The sequence below is a fragment of the Danio rerio genome, chromosome 24, assembly GCF_049306965.1.
Source record: "Danio rerio strain Tuebingen ecotype United States chromosome 24, GRCz12tu, whole genome shotgun sequence".
Lineage (NCBI taxonomy): Eukaryota > Metazoa > Chordata > Actinopteri > Cypriniformes > Danionidae > Danio > Danio rerio.
The window spans coordinates 14593588-14608362 of record NC_133199.1 but is presented as its reverse complement, the minus strand read 5'-3'; the positions used below and the strand labels follow the sequence as shown (position 1 = coordinate 14608362).

General features: G+C 34.8%; 1 protein-coding gene across 8 annotated transcripts in view; it reads right to left on the bottom strand.

Moving 5' to 3' along the window:
- The window catches only part of stau2 (staufen double-stranded RNA binding protein 2), a 222974-nt gene that overhangs the window by 96889 nt on the left and 111310 nt on the right, over nucleotides 1-14775 (bottom strand). For all 8 annotated transcript variants that reach the window (XR_012399091.1, XR_012399090.1, XM_021470116.2 and 5 more), the window contains exon 12: nucleotides 5074-5378. Coding sequence is in view for 6 of the 8 variants with exons in the window: in XM_021470116.2 (XP_021325791.1) it covers nucleotides 5074-5378 (305 nt within the window). In the remaining 2 variants the exon portion in view is untranslated. The remainder of the gene's footprint in view (nucleotides 1-5073; nucleotides 5379-14775) is intronic.

The window sequence follows — 14775 nt, the reverse complement described above, 5'->3', positions numbered from 1 at the left end:
AAGAACACTCAAGACAGCATGTGCTAGTTCCTTTTTTAATATGTTACAAGGCACAGGCATATCTGTCCATTGACTTCTCAGTTAAGAGTTTCTAGATCAGAATCAGTCTTTGGAAAGAAACAACCGTACAAATAACCACACGTCAATGAGTACCACATCTGTAGTGTAGCACAACTGCTTCAGGAAACTGATTGAACATGGGTTCTTGTTGTGGCTTTTCCAAACTGTTGCAGGTGTTTCTGTTGCTCCAATGCCAATGAAACTGGCCTCATAGGGGTTTTCATAACAGCTCTGTCAAGACCAAATTGAATCAGCGAGTAAGCAGACCTGGTCTGATTTAAACATGTCCTTTGGCACTGTGGATAGCATGTCTGCTCCTCCGATTAGAACCAGTTAGGAGTTTACCAATGAGCACACACTATTTTGCAGGAGACTATCAGCCAACAAACATATAAAAGTCTGGAATCTGCCTGTCAGCACTAAAGACGCAGCTCAGCGGTTTTGTTTTGCTTTCGGTACGTTCAGGTTTTCATTACCAACCCACATCGCTCGGCGCATTGTCTTAACGAAACGTGTGTTTCCTGCTTTCCTCCATTACACACTCAAATCCCCCCTGACAGGAGACGCTAAGGAATGGGGGATAACATCAGGATTCTTATCAGGGTATTGGAGGGTTTAGACGTGGAGTGATTCACACAGGCAGGTCGGCTCATCCCTCGCAGCTGGCCCTTTAAGTGAAACCTGCTGTTTTCCACCCGTGTTTAGATTTGGCTGCCTCTCTCTTCTTCATTGGGTTTCAGACTACAGGAAAGCTCTGAGCGAAAACAAAGGCTTTTTCAAAGGCAACCTCAGCAGGTTAAGATAAAATGTTTTTACTGGTCAATATGAAAAGCACCTGCTGCTAAATTAAGTGGGGCGGCTGAGGGTGGGGTATCAGAGGCGCCTGGCATGTTTTTTGTTAAACTCTGGAAGGGATTGAGGAAATGCATGCATGAGCGAGAAGGGTACAATTAATCGATTTTACAGATAGTAAAAAAGTGCCGGTCACAGCATTCCGTTTAGGTCTCTTCCTGCTTCTATTTGAGCTTTTTTGCAGGGTTTATCTTTACACCTTTGTTTACAATGCTTTTTAGTCCTTTGGATTATAAACATGTAAGGGACACAATTCTGCTTATACTTGCTTTTTAAATGTATCATTTTTCCAAACTTCCAGGTCTTTTTGAAGGGTTGGTATCCCCTTTATTTCATATCATTTCTATGTTGAGAGATGTATTCACAGAACTTCTAAATTAAAAATACAACTTCCAACAAATTAAATAACTTTTTTTATTAATTTCACAAACAAAAAACCTACAAAACAGTTAAAAAAAGTTTATTACTGTAGCTTTGGATCACACTACAAACAAATAAGATTCATTAAATTAAAAGCATTCGTTAAGGTTCACACTTCAATGTCACTTGTTTGAAACCTATTTGAGTTTGTTGAACACAAACGCAGAAGATATATTGGTAAATGCTGAACCCATTAACTTCCTTTTTCCTACTAAGGGACTCAATGAATCGCAACAACCATAATTCTTCTAAATATTGCCTTTTGTGAGAAACTAAAAATGTTTACATGAGGGTAAGTACATGTTAAGGTCATTTTCATTTTTGAATGAACAACACTTTTAAAATGTATTTACTACAAATGCATAATTAAAACAAACTTGTTTTCTGAAAAAATTATCTGGAAGACTTTTTCTGGAAATGTACATTTTTTCATTTAATTATTTCATTTTATGTATAGGGATAAATCGATATGGATTTTCTGGCCAGTATCGATAACCGATAACTCTTTAGGCTTGGAGGCCAATAGCCGATATATTTAGGTCGATAATTATAAATATTTCAAAATGTTATATTTTTATACAGCAAACTTCATAAAAGATTGAACTGCTCTTATGAACTGAATAGTCTGTACTCAAAGCAAAAAAGCTATAATTTCAAAATTGCACAATTATATAGGCCTATATTCATGATTTCACATAGATCAGCATGCCAAAAATAAATTATTTCCTTTTCTTTACACAGCACTTGACTGTTGCATAAAAATAATAGGTTAAATAATAAAATGGGATTTAATTAACACACAAGTTAAATATATTTTAAATAATATGAAAATTAAAGAGCTAAAGACAGAAACCAACTCAAATTTTCTTGAATAAAACGTTTTGCAGTAATGTACATATCTACAATTATGTAATGTCGAAAAAGCCTTTTTTTAGAAGTGTTTTGACAGTTCAGAGCCACCGTACAAGCGAAAAGCTAAATACAGATAGCATTACTTTAGAAAATGCAGCATAGATTCATTCTATTTGGCGTTTTAATTTCTTTTGAACAGATGTAGCTGCTTGTCAATCAGACAAACACTTCCATGTTTGTTCTTGCTGTCAATTGCGGGACAAATGATTGATGAAAAGTTTATAATAATCTGCTGTGAGTTTCACTCAACTGCCGTTGCAGATTTTCCCTCAGAGTCCGATTTTGACAAAATACCTGATCATTGAGCACAGATGACTTTATGACAAACACAGAGCAGAATATAAAGACAGAATGTGCGGAGAGTTGAGAGCCCCTATGCTTGATTCAGTGACCGATGCACCTCTTCCCTGTGCTGCTGTGAAGGCTGTCAGGTGTGTGTGTGTGTGTGTGGTGTGTGTGTGTGTGTGTGTGTGTGTGTGTGTGTGTGGTGACAGCTCTCACGCGTGCTCCTTATAATCGATATAAATATTCTGATCAAACTGGATACAATCTTACATCAACAACACATGGCAAGCAATGTGTTGAAAATAACAAATAATCATATCAGATTAAAAACAACCCAAAAAGTTGCTTAGCATGTGTGCATTGCTGCTGTTATGTTAAGAAAAGAGGGGCGTTTTCAGCGATGTTCCCTCTTTTGTGACTGATTTTGTTGTACCACACAGATAGTAATTAATGATTGGACCAAGTTACATGTGCCATAAAACTAATATTATTCAGCCCTGGAGTAATAAGTGAATCTCCCCTGCTATCTCTAACACAACAAAGTAAAAGAGCAGGAAAGGTTTACATATGTAATTTTTTTTCTTGAGGTGATTTAAAGCAAAATACACAATCACATTCAATTAAACATATCTACAATGATAAGAAACATGGTTAACTACTGAGTTATTAACGCATAGCAACACTACATGAAGAAAGGACAGACTATGAAGCAATAAACAATGTGACTGTGAGGAGAGATCCATTTTAGTGCACAGTAGTGATGGGTCGTTCTTGAACGATTAGTTCACTTTGAACTACGAGTCCTCTCAGGGAGTGATTCGTTCATCCGCGCGTGCGCACATTTGTGCAGGTAGTATCGTTAATTTCAAGTCTTCATCACATTGGCAGAAGCCAATCATATGCGTTTAGAGCCAGAAAAAAAAATTAATCCGCTCACCTCTCGAGTCCTCTATCGGGTCTGGGTCACTCGTTCATCACAAGCCAATCATATGCGTTTAGAGCCGGAAAAAGTTTTGATCCGTTCATCTCTCGAGTCCTCTATTGGGTCTGAGTCACTCGTTCATCACGGGCCAATCATATGCGTTTAGAGCCGGAAAAGGAATAGATCTGTTTATCTCGAGTCATCTATCGGGTCTGAGTCACTCGCTCCTCACGGGCCAATCATACGCGTTTAGAGCCGGAAAAAGAATTGAAACGTTCATCTTTCGAGTCTGAGTCATTCTATCACGTGATGAACGAACGATCATGGCTCCTATCGGCATAGACTGTGCATTGATTAAGATTATATGTGACTGTCAGTGTAACGTGAATGAACCCCTGACATTTGAAGACATGACGAGGTGAGCTGAGCAAAGAGACAAAAATGCCTTCATAGACAAAAGAGCAGGTTAACATTGAATTATTATTTTTTCCTTCTTATATTCTATTTATGACTTATTTGCCATGCAATCAACCTTTTGGGCTAGTTGTAAATGTGTTTGGAAGCAATTCGTAACATTTGAATAATATTTTGGCAAATTGAACCAAATGAACGAAAAAACTCAAAAAAAGATTCGTTCATCTTGATGAACGAGACTCAAAGATCCGAGTCAGTAAAATCCGAAAGATCCGAACTTCCCATCACTAGTGCACAGGACAAGTCTGAACAAGTTCCGCACACATGTGCGCGAGGCAGGCAGTTCTTTACAATTACACAATATATTGGCTTAAAGATATTGGCCTAATTTAGATATCGGATCCATAACGATAATCTTAAAAATAGCATTTATCGGCAATTATATATATATATATATATATATATATATATATATATATATATATATATATATATATATATATATATATATATATATATATATATATATATATACACACACACATATATATACACACACACACACACACACACACACATATATATATATATATATATATATATATAAATATATATATATATATATATATATATATATATATATTAATAACCCAAATAATTATTATTATCTTGATTCGTAAGTATTTTATTCTGCATGTTTGCCTTAAACTTATCAAAAAAGACTGCTTTTATGCAAGACAAAAACCATTCCAAATACACAAAATGCTCTTTAAAAAGTTATATTTGTCCAATTATGAAAAAAGACAGAAAAACAAAAAACACTACAAAATGCTTTTTAATAACCAAATCAGCATTTTAAAATACATTTTAAGAATCATATGACACTAATATTTAATAATTTGATAATATTTTGTGGCCCAAGGAGAAACAGGGCTGTGGAAGATGAATCATCTAAAAACAGGTTGTTATCCTCTGCCTGTAATGGTATACAGAGAGGAAAAGGGAAATATTACAGCGAAAAATGACTTCCCTGGCCTGCAGGAATAGCAATGACAAAAGCAAGCACTTCCACATTTCCTTAGTTTCGTCCAGATGGATGGACAGCACAAGCCAAGCAGATGATGTTATGAAATTTGGCAGACCTAACAGTGGACAGTGAGAAAGAGAGAGGTAAACAAATATGCAAAATCACTTCATTTATTCTGTACCTGGAAACCTTGAATGTGAGCCAAGTACTCCAGCTGTTGGGAAGGCTGGATGGAGCCACAGGCCAAAGCAGGTGCTTTTCCCTTTAGGACGAGGGCTTCAGCGGTGGGTGACGTCCCGCTCAGCAGCAGCTCCTTCGCGATGGTTGCAGTGTTGCCCACCGATGGGGTGCAGAATGGCCCTGCTGACCCTTGGCCAATCTCTTTGGCTGTTGGGAAGTTTCCAGGAGCACCGGGGACTCCTTTGTTGCGACTTGCTTCCATTTCTTGATACACGTCCGGGGAAAGGTGAAGAATTCCTTTTTGTGCTACAATAAAAAAGTCATGCATATTATCATTCATTATTTTCATCAACTTCTGATACGTATATTATATTTATAAAAATTCTTATTCTATTTATTATATATTCTTATTTAATTTATTTCATTCATCAAAGAAACAGAAAATGGAACATGGTTTTCAATAATAGCAATACAATAAAAACATATATATATATATATATATATATATATATATATATATATATATATATATATTGTTATTAGATATAAAATATGAAACAAATATATAAAATCTGAATTATTTATAGTAAAAAAAATTGCTAGTTTTTTATTGTATTATGATGATGTGTACATCTAAACATTTTAATAAAAATGGAATCAATTAAATACTAAATACTAACAAAGAAATAATTAAAATAATAAATTATACACTAAAAATAAACTAAAATAAAATACTGGAACAAACATCTTGTAGAATAACTCTGATTTGTTGAATGTGTTATTTTGACCAATTGTAATTTTCATTCATTCATTCATTCTCCTTTGGCTTAGTCTCTATTTTAGAGGTCAGCGGAATAGACCCTTTTCACATTTCCAGGTTCCTCAGTAGCGAAAGTCATCATAGTTGGGAAAACTTAGAGCACAATGAATAGAAGAGCACAACAAATAAATTTTTTTACAACTATGTTTGCTCAAATAATAAAAGAATAAATTATGGTGTTATCAAAATATTCAGAAAATGGAAAAAAAAAATGTGTGAGACTGATGTCGGCAGCCAGAGGAGAGAATAATGTCAAATATACTGTCCTGTCCCATAGATGCTGCATTAGAAATGCCGCACACAAGCGGCTATTCATTTTTTGTCATTGCAAGCAAAGATGATACAATGCATACATACATACATATAAATGTTCACACGTTTTCAAAAAAGATCCTATTATTAAAAACCTTCAAGGATTTAAGTTTGCGATGACCAGTAAACGTGTCATAAAAGGATTGTGAAAGGGTCCATAAACCTCCAAATATTCCAGCATATGTTTTGAGAACATGCAAACTAAACACAGAAATGCACACTGGCCCAGCCGGGCCTCAAACCAGTGATCTTCTTGCGGTTAAGTGACAGTGCTAACCACTGAGCTATCATGATGTCCCAATTGCAATTTTTAAAAGAACATCATAGCATATTTTATTTTTAATTTGGAAGAAACATACCAGACCTTATAGATAAATAAAATGTTAGTCAAATACATAACTAATCATTTGATTAACTTTCTACTTTAAGTTAGTGGTCCAGCTTATAGTTTTTAACCTAATAGTAGATTATAAGACGTTTTTCCCCAAAAACATGTACATCTCTTACACTTGGACTTTGCCATCTAACAGTATACACGAGATACAGCAAAATCTTTTAACAGCCTCCCCAAATTGAGTTGATACTTAAAATGATATATGCAAACAATACACAGTTTGTCAAGATAAGTTCAGGTTTAGACAATAAATAAATAACTAAATAAATAAAAGTGACAGACAAAACAGCTGCAGCAGATGTCTTCATCTGTGCACAGATTCTGCTTCCTGTCTGCATACGCTGTCCTAAACAAAGCCTCAAAAAGCAGCTGGCTGTTCTCCACAAATTTTGACAACCCAGAACAAGCAAAGACTGATTTAACTTAGTGTTCAGGCCATAAAACTGGTAAATATTATCGCAGAAAATTGTGAGAAATGTAAATAGGCAGTTCCTCTAAGTGCTGCAGTGTGCTGTTGACGCAGCCCTTTAATTCATGAAGCGAGAATGTAAATCAAAACCAGCAGTTTGGAGTTCCTGTCGGCCATTTCAACAAGGTTGACTGGCAAAGATGCACTTTATATTAGGTGGCCTTAACTAATATGTACTGGCACTGAAATTAATCATTTGTTACAATGTACATATAGAGTAAATACATGTTTGTTATTGTACTAACAATGGATTAAATACCTGCATGTAATTTCATTTTAATCTCATTTAATTACATTTTATTGCATTTAATTACATTTTATTGCATTTGTTGCCATTGCTTACATCTTAACCCAACTTTAAACCTACCAATACCAGCAAACCTGTTCCTAAAAGTGTTCTGCAATGCATTATGAATACAGTAAGTATATTACATTCATTTTTTGATACAAGTTTATAGTTAAGGTCACCTAATATAAAGTGGAATCCAAGTTTCTGTTTGCAGGCGCTCAGTGGCTGTCTCTGGATATCTAATGGGAATTTGTTATTACAGTATTGGTAAACATTTGGTAAACAAGAACCTGATTCCCATTGATTTCTATAGGGTTGTTGTATAATGTATACATGATTTGCAATAAACATTTATTTAATCAACCGACACTGCATTGTGTTCACTTGGGCTGAGTGATATTGCAAAAAAATTATCATGATATCACTTTTCATATCATTCGGTGTTGATAATTATTGAATATTTTTAACAGTACATTTAGGAATATAAGGATTTATTTATTTAACCATTTTTTTATTTAAAACATTACTAAGGCAAATATATTTATTAGTCAAAAAATATATTAAGTATATAATATTTAAACAAAATATCTGATCTCTTTATAATAAAACAAACAAGTGTTAAAGAGACTCTTAAACTAGATAAATAAAATGTTACAAAGTTTGTGCAATGGTAAAGTTAGATCAACATCTGTATGGCGTCAATAATGACACAGTAAAGCTCAAACTCTGTAAACAAAACAAATAATGATAATCAAATCTGAGCTATAGGCAAAAAAAATAATTCATTAACACTTCATTATTCAAACACTTACTGCAATATTACAAATTGTGAAGTTTAATGACTGCATTAACACCTATGCTAAAAAAAGCTTTCAGATGGGGAGCTAGTGGCTGGATGCACAAGAAAAGAAACCAAAACGACACTGGTGACATCCTTACATCCTTTTTTTATTTATAATCTTCCTAGTGCTGCTATTCAGCACTCATTTGTACATGGTTTCCTTCAACATTTTGAATGCACTTTGTAATCGCACTCCATGGCATCTCTCATAACTAGGGGACCATTAACCGTTTTCTCAGAGAATGACAAATTCAAAACCATTGCTACAGCTCCGATACAAGTTTATGAAGAAAAGTAAAATGCGATGCAGTGTCTGTGCGCACTGTGTTTTTCTGAGGTAATTAGTCTGCTGTTATAACTGAACAGTGTATATTCCATACAAAGTATGAAGCAGATTGGTTAGTTCTACTTGCATGAATCGTGATGCGCTCATGGCATTTAAAAAAGTTCTAATGTTTTTCGAATAGGAGTACCTGGAAATTGCATGCGTCATATCCGCCACTTGCACACCATGTGAGCGTCGCTCCCATGTGCGCATCGCACAAGTTGCGCACCTCTATTGAAATGATAAATTTACACCCTAAGCTTATTGCCATGCCTTTCAAGGTGTGCGCTCGGCAGCCACATTTAAAAAAACTATAGCGCTTCATTCCGAAACTACATAGCAAACTTTTATTTTATCGTTATTGACAATGTTCGGTTAATAAATACTGACACCGATTTTATCACTCAGCACTATTGCTCAGTTTCTCTAGTTACACTTTACCCTGTGGACAGAACATCATGGAATGGGTATTATCAGCTTATCAGACATACAAAGAGCATTTATAAAAATATCTACACATAAGCACATTTTAAATCGAGTCATTAGGATGCATTTCAAAAAGTATAACTATAAAACAGTCTGATTTTTCTGTGATGATTTGCTTTGGTTTACATTGTGCGCTCCTGAGTGTGTTCGAAAACATGCTGGAACTTAACTCGACATAATATATATTCATATTCTCTCTCATGCTCTACATCACAGGTTCCCAAACTTTTTAATCGGCGACTCCTAAAATAAAATGCCAGTGACTCGCAACCCTCAAATTCCTTGAGGTGTTGTAAATATACAAACGCTGCCCACACAACAATAGGCTTATATAAACAAGAACATATTGACAGTACAAAAAAACAAACTGGTCAATTTAAATCTTTGTTTAATTTTGGAGACTCCCAATCAATTATCATTCTCAATATTCAGTTGTGGCCTGTATTTATTTTTAATGTATTTGATTGCCATAAAGATGTCAAAAAGGTTAACCTGGTGTTGTAAAATCAATCTGCTGCAGCTGACGCTATTGCAGTGTTGCTAATCTAACATAAACACACCAATACTATGAAAAAAATGTATAGGCTGATGGCTTTTTGTTTGAATGTTGTTTCTTTTTACTATTAAGAACTACTGTTTTTTATCTTCTGTGGGTTATGGATAAAATATGGTAATTCTAACAGTTTAATAAAATGTATTTGACTTTTGAAAATCACCAAGTGATCGCTTGTCATTGTCCCACAATCCCCACTTTGGGAACCACTGCTCTACAATGCACAAAAACAAAAAAATCCTTACTGCCGCGTCTTTCTTTTTCAATGCAAAGACACTTTTTATGTGAATGAGCCCTTTTACTGGTATAAAACGAAAGGTGTGAGCCAGAATGACATCAATTGAGAATGACAACAAAAAGCACAAAAAGAAAAAAAAAAAAGCGCTGAGATAAAAACAATACCACCATCCCATCTGCACCCTCATTTCTCTGCCTTCTCTCTCTCTTTCCCTCGTTCCAACAGGTTCCACCCAGTATAATGGGCTGAATTTGAGAATGGTGGGCTGGAGATTGGCCAGCTCATGGCCCAAGCTGTGATTTAAAACAGATAACACACAAGGCCCAACTGTAAATCAACACGATGAAGCAATGCTCCAAGACACTAAACACTAACACACTGACATATTCATATTCGCGCACACACACACACACACACCGCTGCCTTACTCATACATTCAGTTTTCGTGGAATCCTGCACTTTTTTTTTTTTTTAATACACAAACAGACACTCTCACATGCACACACAGAAAAACCAGCAACATGGAGAACTATTAAATTATGACCACTTTGCAGACAAAAAGCTGTTGAAATGCTTATATAAAATGAGTTCTGGTGTTTTGGGGAATTCTAATGGCTGTGTGGGAATAAAAAAAACTCAATTAAGAAGATGTGTTGCTTTTCTTGGACAGAAGACCTCCCGTATGTCCCTTAATCCGTCCTTCCCGCCTCATTTCCTTCATCCGTTCATTACACCACACACAATTTATAACACATATGCCATGGGTTTGTACATTCAGAAGAATGAATCACAGGATTAAAGCTAAAACATTCAGGTGCACGGTACAAGTGAAAAAAATGGATTCATTGCTTCTCTAAATACACCCTATTACATGAGCCCTGAGACCATATGGCGGTGCCGGCCATGACTCAATGTGCAATCTTGACTAAATTCCCTTTTTGTTTCTGAGTCTGTCATCTTGTACCATTACCCTTTTGACAAGCATCCAACCCTTGCAATTTAGCTCTGTGTGACTATTAGATGATTATGTAGGGTAAATATGTGCCGTGTGCTCTTTGGAAGTGCAGCCGGTCAAGACCACTTTGATGATGGACTTTGGCAAAAGGATTAAAGAATGGCTAAAAGAACATTTCAGATGCTTGCAGTGTGGTTTGTCCATGATATTTTATTTTGCTGTGATTTATATTGCAACATGAATACAATATTAGCAGATAACTTGAATAGCTCTATTTGTAATAAAATCATTAACTTTGATTGATTTGAATAATCTTGTAGAGGAGTGAATCAAAGTAGCAAGAATAAATAAAGATAAAATCATGATATTTGTAAATGAAGAAGAAAAAAAATGCTTCTTTTATAAGATGTATTTGTAAAAAACAACGTTTTTCATATATATCTTACTTTTATTAAATACTGCTACACAGGTAACATGAAAACAACAATCATATTTCCTAGTTCCTCCAAAAGCCCGCCCTCAAAAGGCTCTGATTGGTCAGCTAAGATAATGTGCTTTGATTTGCGTATCGGATACATGTCACCAGGAAGCGTCTGTGTTATAACATTACAGCGTATCTGGCCACGCCCCTTCACTGCGAAGAGTGTATGCTTGTAACCTGAAGGATTTATGACATTAACCTGGAAGTACTTGTTTGCTGTAGGCTTTGCTAAACTAACTCTGTAAAAGCCAATGTCTGCCTTTGCCTTGATCTTTGAGCGTCTTACATTCAGAGATGTTATGTTCACAGTTGATGTTACATTACACATCAACTACAGTTTAAAATATAATATCGTAGTGGACCACCCCCTTAACAGCACTTATATTTACGTGAATTGCAACATTGGTATATATTCGATCCACCATTATGAGGAGTGCCAACACATGCATATTAATATTTTGTCTTGCCCCTATCATTGAATAATCAAATGCAATGTAAAATGTAAACACAGTACATTCTTCACTGCAGATCAACAACAATAATAATCCCAACTCCATATTGCACATACTGCGATGTTACTATTGCGAATGCGCACATTGCCATATCGATGCTAAAACAATATTGCACAGCCCTAGTTTATGCAGTTTTTTCTCATTCGATAAAAATTTTATCTTATTCCATTGTGCTCAAACGTATTTAATGTGCATTTTCAAAAAGCATGTACATTTTCATTCATTTTATGTGAAATTCTAAAATGCTCAAAAAAAAGAGGAAACGCAACTAATGTCCGTCTATGACGATTCAGCTCAAAAAAGACCAACTTTAAAATGGGTAATTAAATGCAACTTTTGTGAACCTTTAAATTCAAACAAACTGCTGCTTCATATCCCCTTTCAAAGGAGAGTGGAGATTTCACCTATCTATTGTATCTCCACTATTTTGTTCAAAATGATTTTATATCTGTGCCAGTTTATACTTTACTTGATTTGTTCACAATAGAGCTGTGCAATTAATTAAAATAGTATCGCTTCCTTTAGCATTTTCAACATGCATTGTGGTCGCTCCTTTGTCATTGCTTTGTGACCCATCATCAACCGTTTTATCAGAAGATGACAAACTAACAAAACATTGCTGCAGTTCCGATACAAGTTTTATGTATGAACAGAATTAAAAAAGAACAAGGTGTTTGGGTGTCTTGTGTTTGCCTCAGGTAAGCGAAATCTGTATATTCCATACAAAGTATGAAGCTGATTGGTCAGTTCTTTTTAGATGACTCGTCGTGTGACGTTCTGAAGGTCTATGATCTATACATAGCAAAACAAATCTGTGCACACACACAAATACTTCTAATTGAGTTTGACAAACATTTGTTGTGCCAAAGGTCTTTTGAGAGACAATTTATTACAGCTTTACAAGGTGATATTTATTTTATTTTCAGCCTGTTTAGTAGATGTTTTAGAACTTTGATAAAGATCTAATTATTTTTCTTTTGAAATAGATTTAAGATTGACACTGTAAAAGCAGATTCAGTCTGTCTGCGTAAAAATCGTGATTAAAATCGAAATCGCAATACTGTTCAAGTAAATTGTGATAGGTTTATTTAGCCCATATCACACAGCAAAAGTTCACAGAACAGGATTTGAAAAGAAACGGGGATTGAAAGATCTTTTTCAACTATCTGTGATCAGCTGTACCTCAAGAATGAGTTTTACAAAATCTTTAAAATAGTGCATGTTTGTAATAAAAGCCAGTAAAATTGATTTGCAATTCATAACTACTCGAACCTGCTAAGCTGCATCAGCAAAATTGTACTAGTATGCTTGAAACACACAACAGGAGTCCCAGATTGGGGACGCTAAATCTGGTTTATTTTGTACTCTAGTATGATTATCCATACATCAATGTACAATACAATTTACTGGTATCCTGTCACATTTGCTGCAAGTAGACACACAAAAGCAGTTCAAAGTTAAATGTGTGTGCGTGTTTGCGTGCGTGTGCTTATGCACGCTGAAAACTTTATAAAGGCATTTGTGCGTGACTCATTGTTGCAGAAAAGCCTGAATTAACTAACACTGCAAATCCATCATAAAACATCTAACCCCAAAATCACATATACAGCAGGGAAAGAAAATGATCTGATATGAATTTGGAGCTGAAACTTTAGACACATTCTGGAGATGCCAAAAACATATTTTACATCTTGTTAAAGGGGTAAAATATGAGCCTTTTAACTTGAAATATTTTAAAGCTATAGGCAGTTTTACTTTTTAATTAAAAGTCCTTAAATCTATATTTGTTCTCTTGTGCAATAACATGGGAATTTAAATATATGAAAATCTAGTAAAAAAATATCTAAATATAAATAAACAAACCATAATGTGTCAAAATGATTAAAAAAATAACTTAAAAACCAAACCTATTAAACATTTGTGCTCTTGTCTAGCAAACAAAAAAATGTGCATGATGCTAACATGTTATTTAAAAAATAAATCAAGGCAAGTATCTCTAGTAAGACGATTATTCTACAGTAAACATTTTCAACATGTAAAGCTGTCCAATGATGCCTTTAAAAAGGATGCAATTATCATTTAATTGTATTTAAAGTGCATGGAATGGTGGGCAAAAAATTGGCAAAAAATTTAAGATGCTACTTCCATCACTTCTATTATTTGAGATGTGGTCAAATAAATAAATAAATAAATAAGATTATATTTTTTACTTAAAATTTTCTAGCAAGCTCAAACATCTAACTACTCAAATAATTTTTGTTAAACAAAAAATAAATAAATAAAATAAAATTGTGACAGTGTAGAAATGAACAACATATTTGGAAAACCATAAAAAAATGGCAGAATTCTCATGTACTGCTTGTGTACACAGTGCTTAACAAATTATAAGAAAGCAAAAATTGTTTTCACAAAGTCCACATGGCCAAAAATGTGCATAGTTGAAGAAACACCCAAGAATGCAGAGCAGAGGATCAAAATCATTACTCTTGCATAATCAAAATGCAGTTGTGATAAATCACACATTTAGCAGCGATGGACAAGGTGCCATAAATCTGCTTCAGACAACCTGGTTCTGTGTTCACAAGGGTGGAAAGGAAAAACTTTGCAGGTCACTGACACGTACATCTGCTCCGTATTGAGTTTACACCCCTTAGAGACGTCGATTCTCTCGCTGGCAGATCTCAGGAACCGTAAATTAACAAGCATTATCCTGACATTAAAGACTCCGGCTGAGAAAGTCTGTGAAGTCAATTAGGAGATCGATGGAGACAAACAACAGCAGTGGGACAAAGCTGAGCTGGAGAACGGATCCTCTCCAAAACAGAGCAAAGGCCAAAAGATAAAAAGAGAGATGAAAAAGAGATGGATAATGACCCTTTTTCAAATGCATACTGGTTAAGAAGCAGCATTTGTGCATCTTTAGAAGAACAATTCAAATCCCAAAACAGACATGAACAAAAACAGAAGCTTAAATGATATTCTGGGTTCAACCTATGTTCAAGGTTTAATTATATATTGGGCAAAAAAA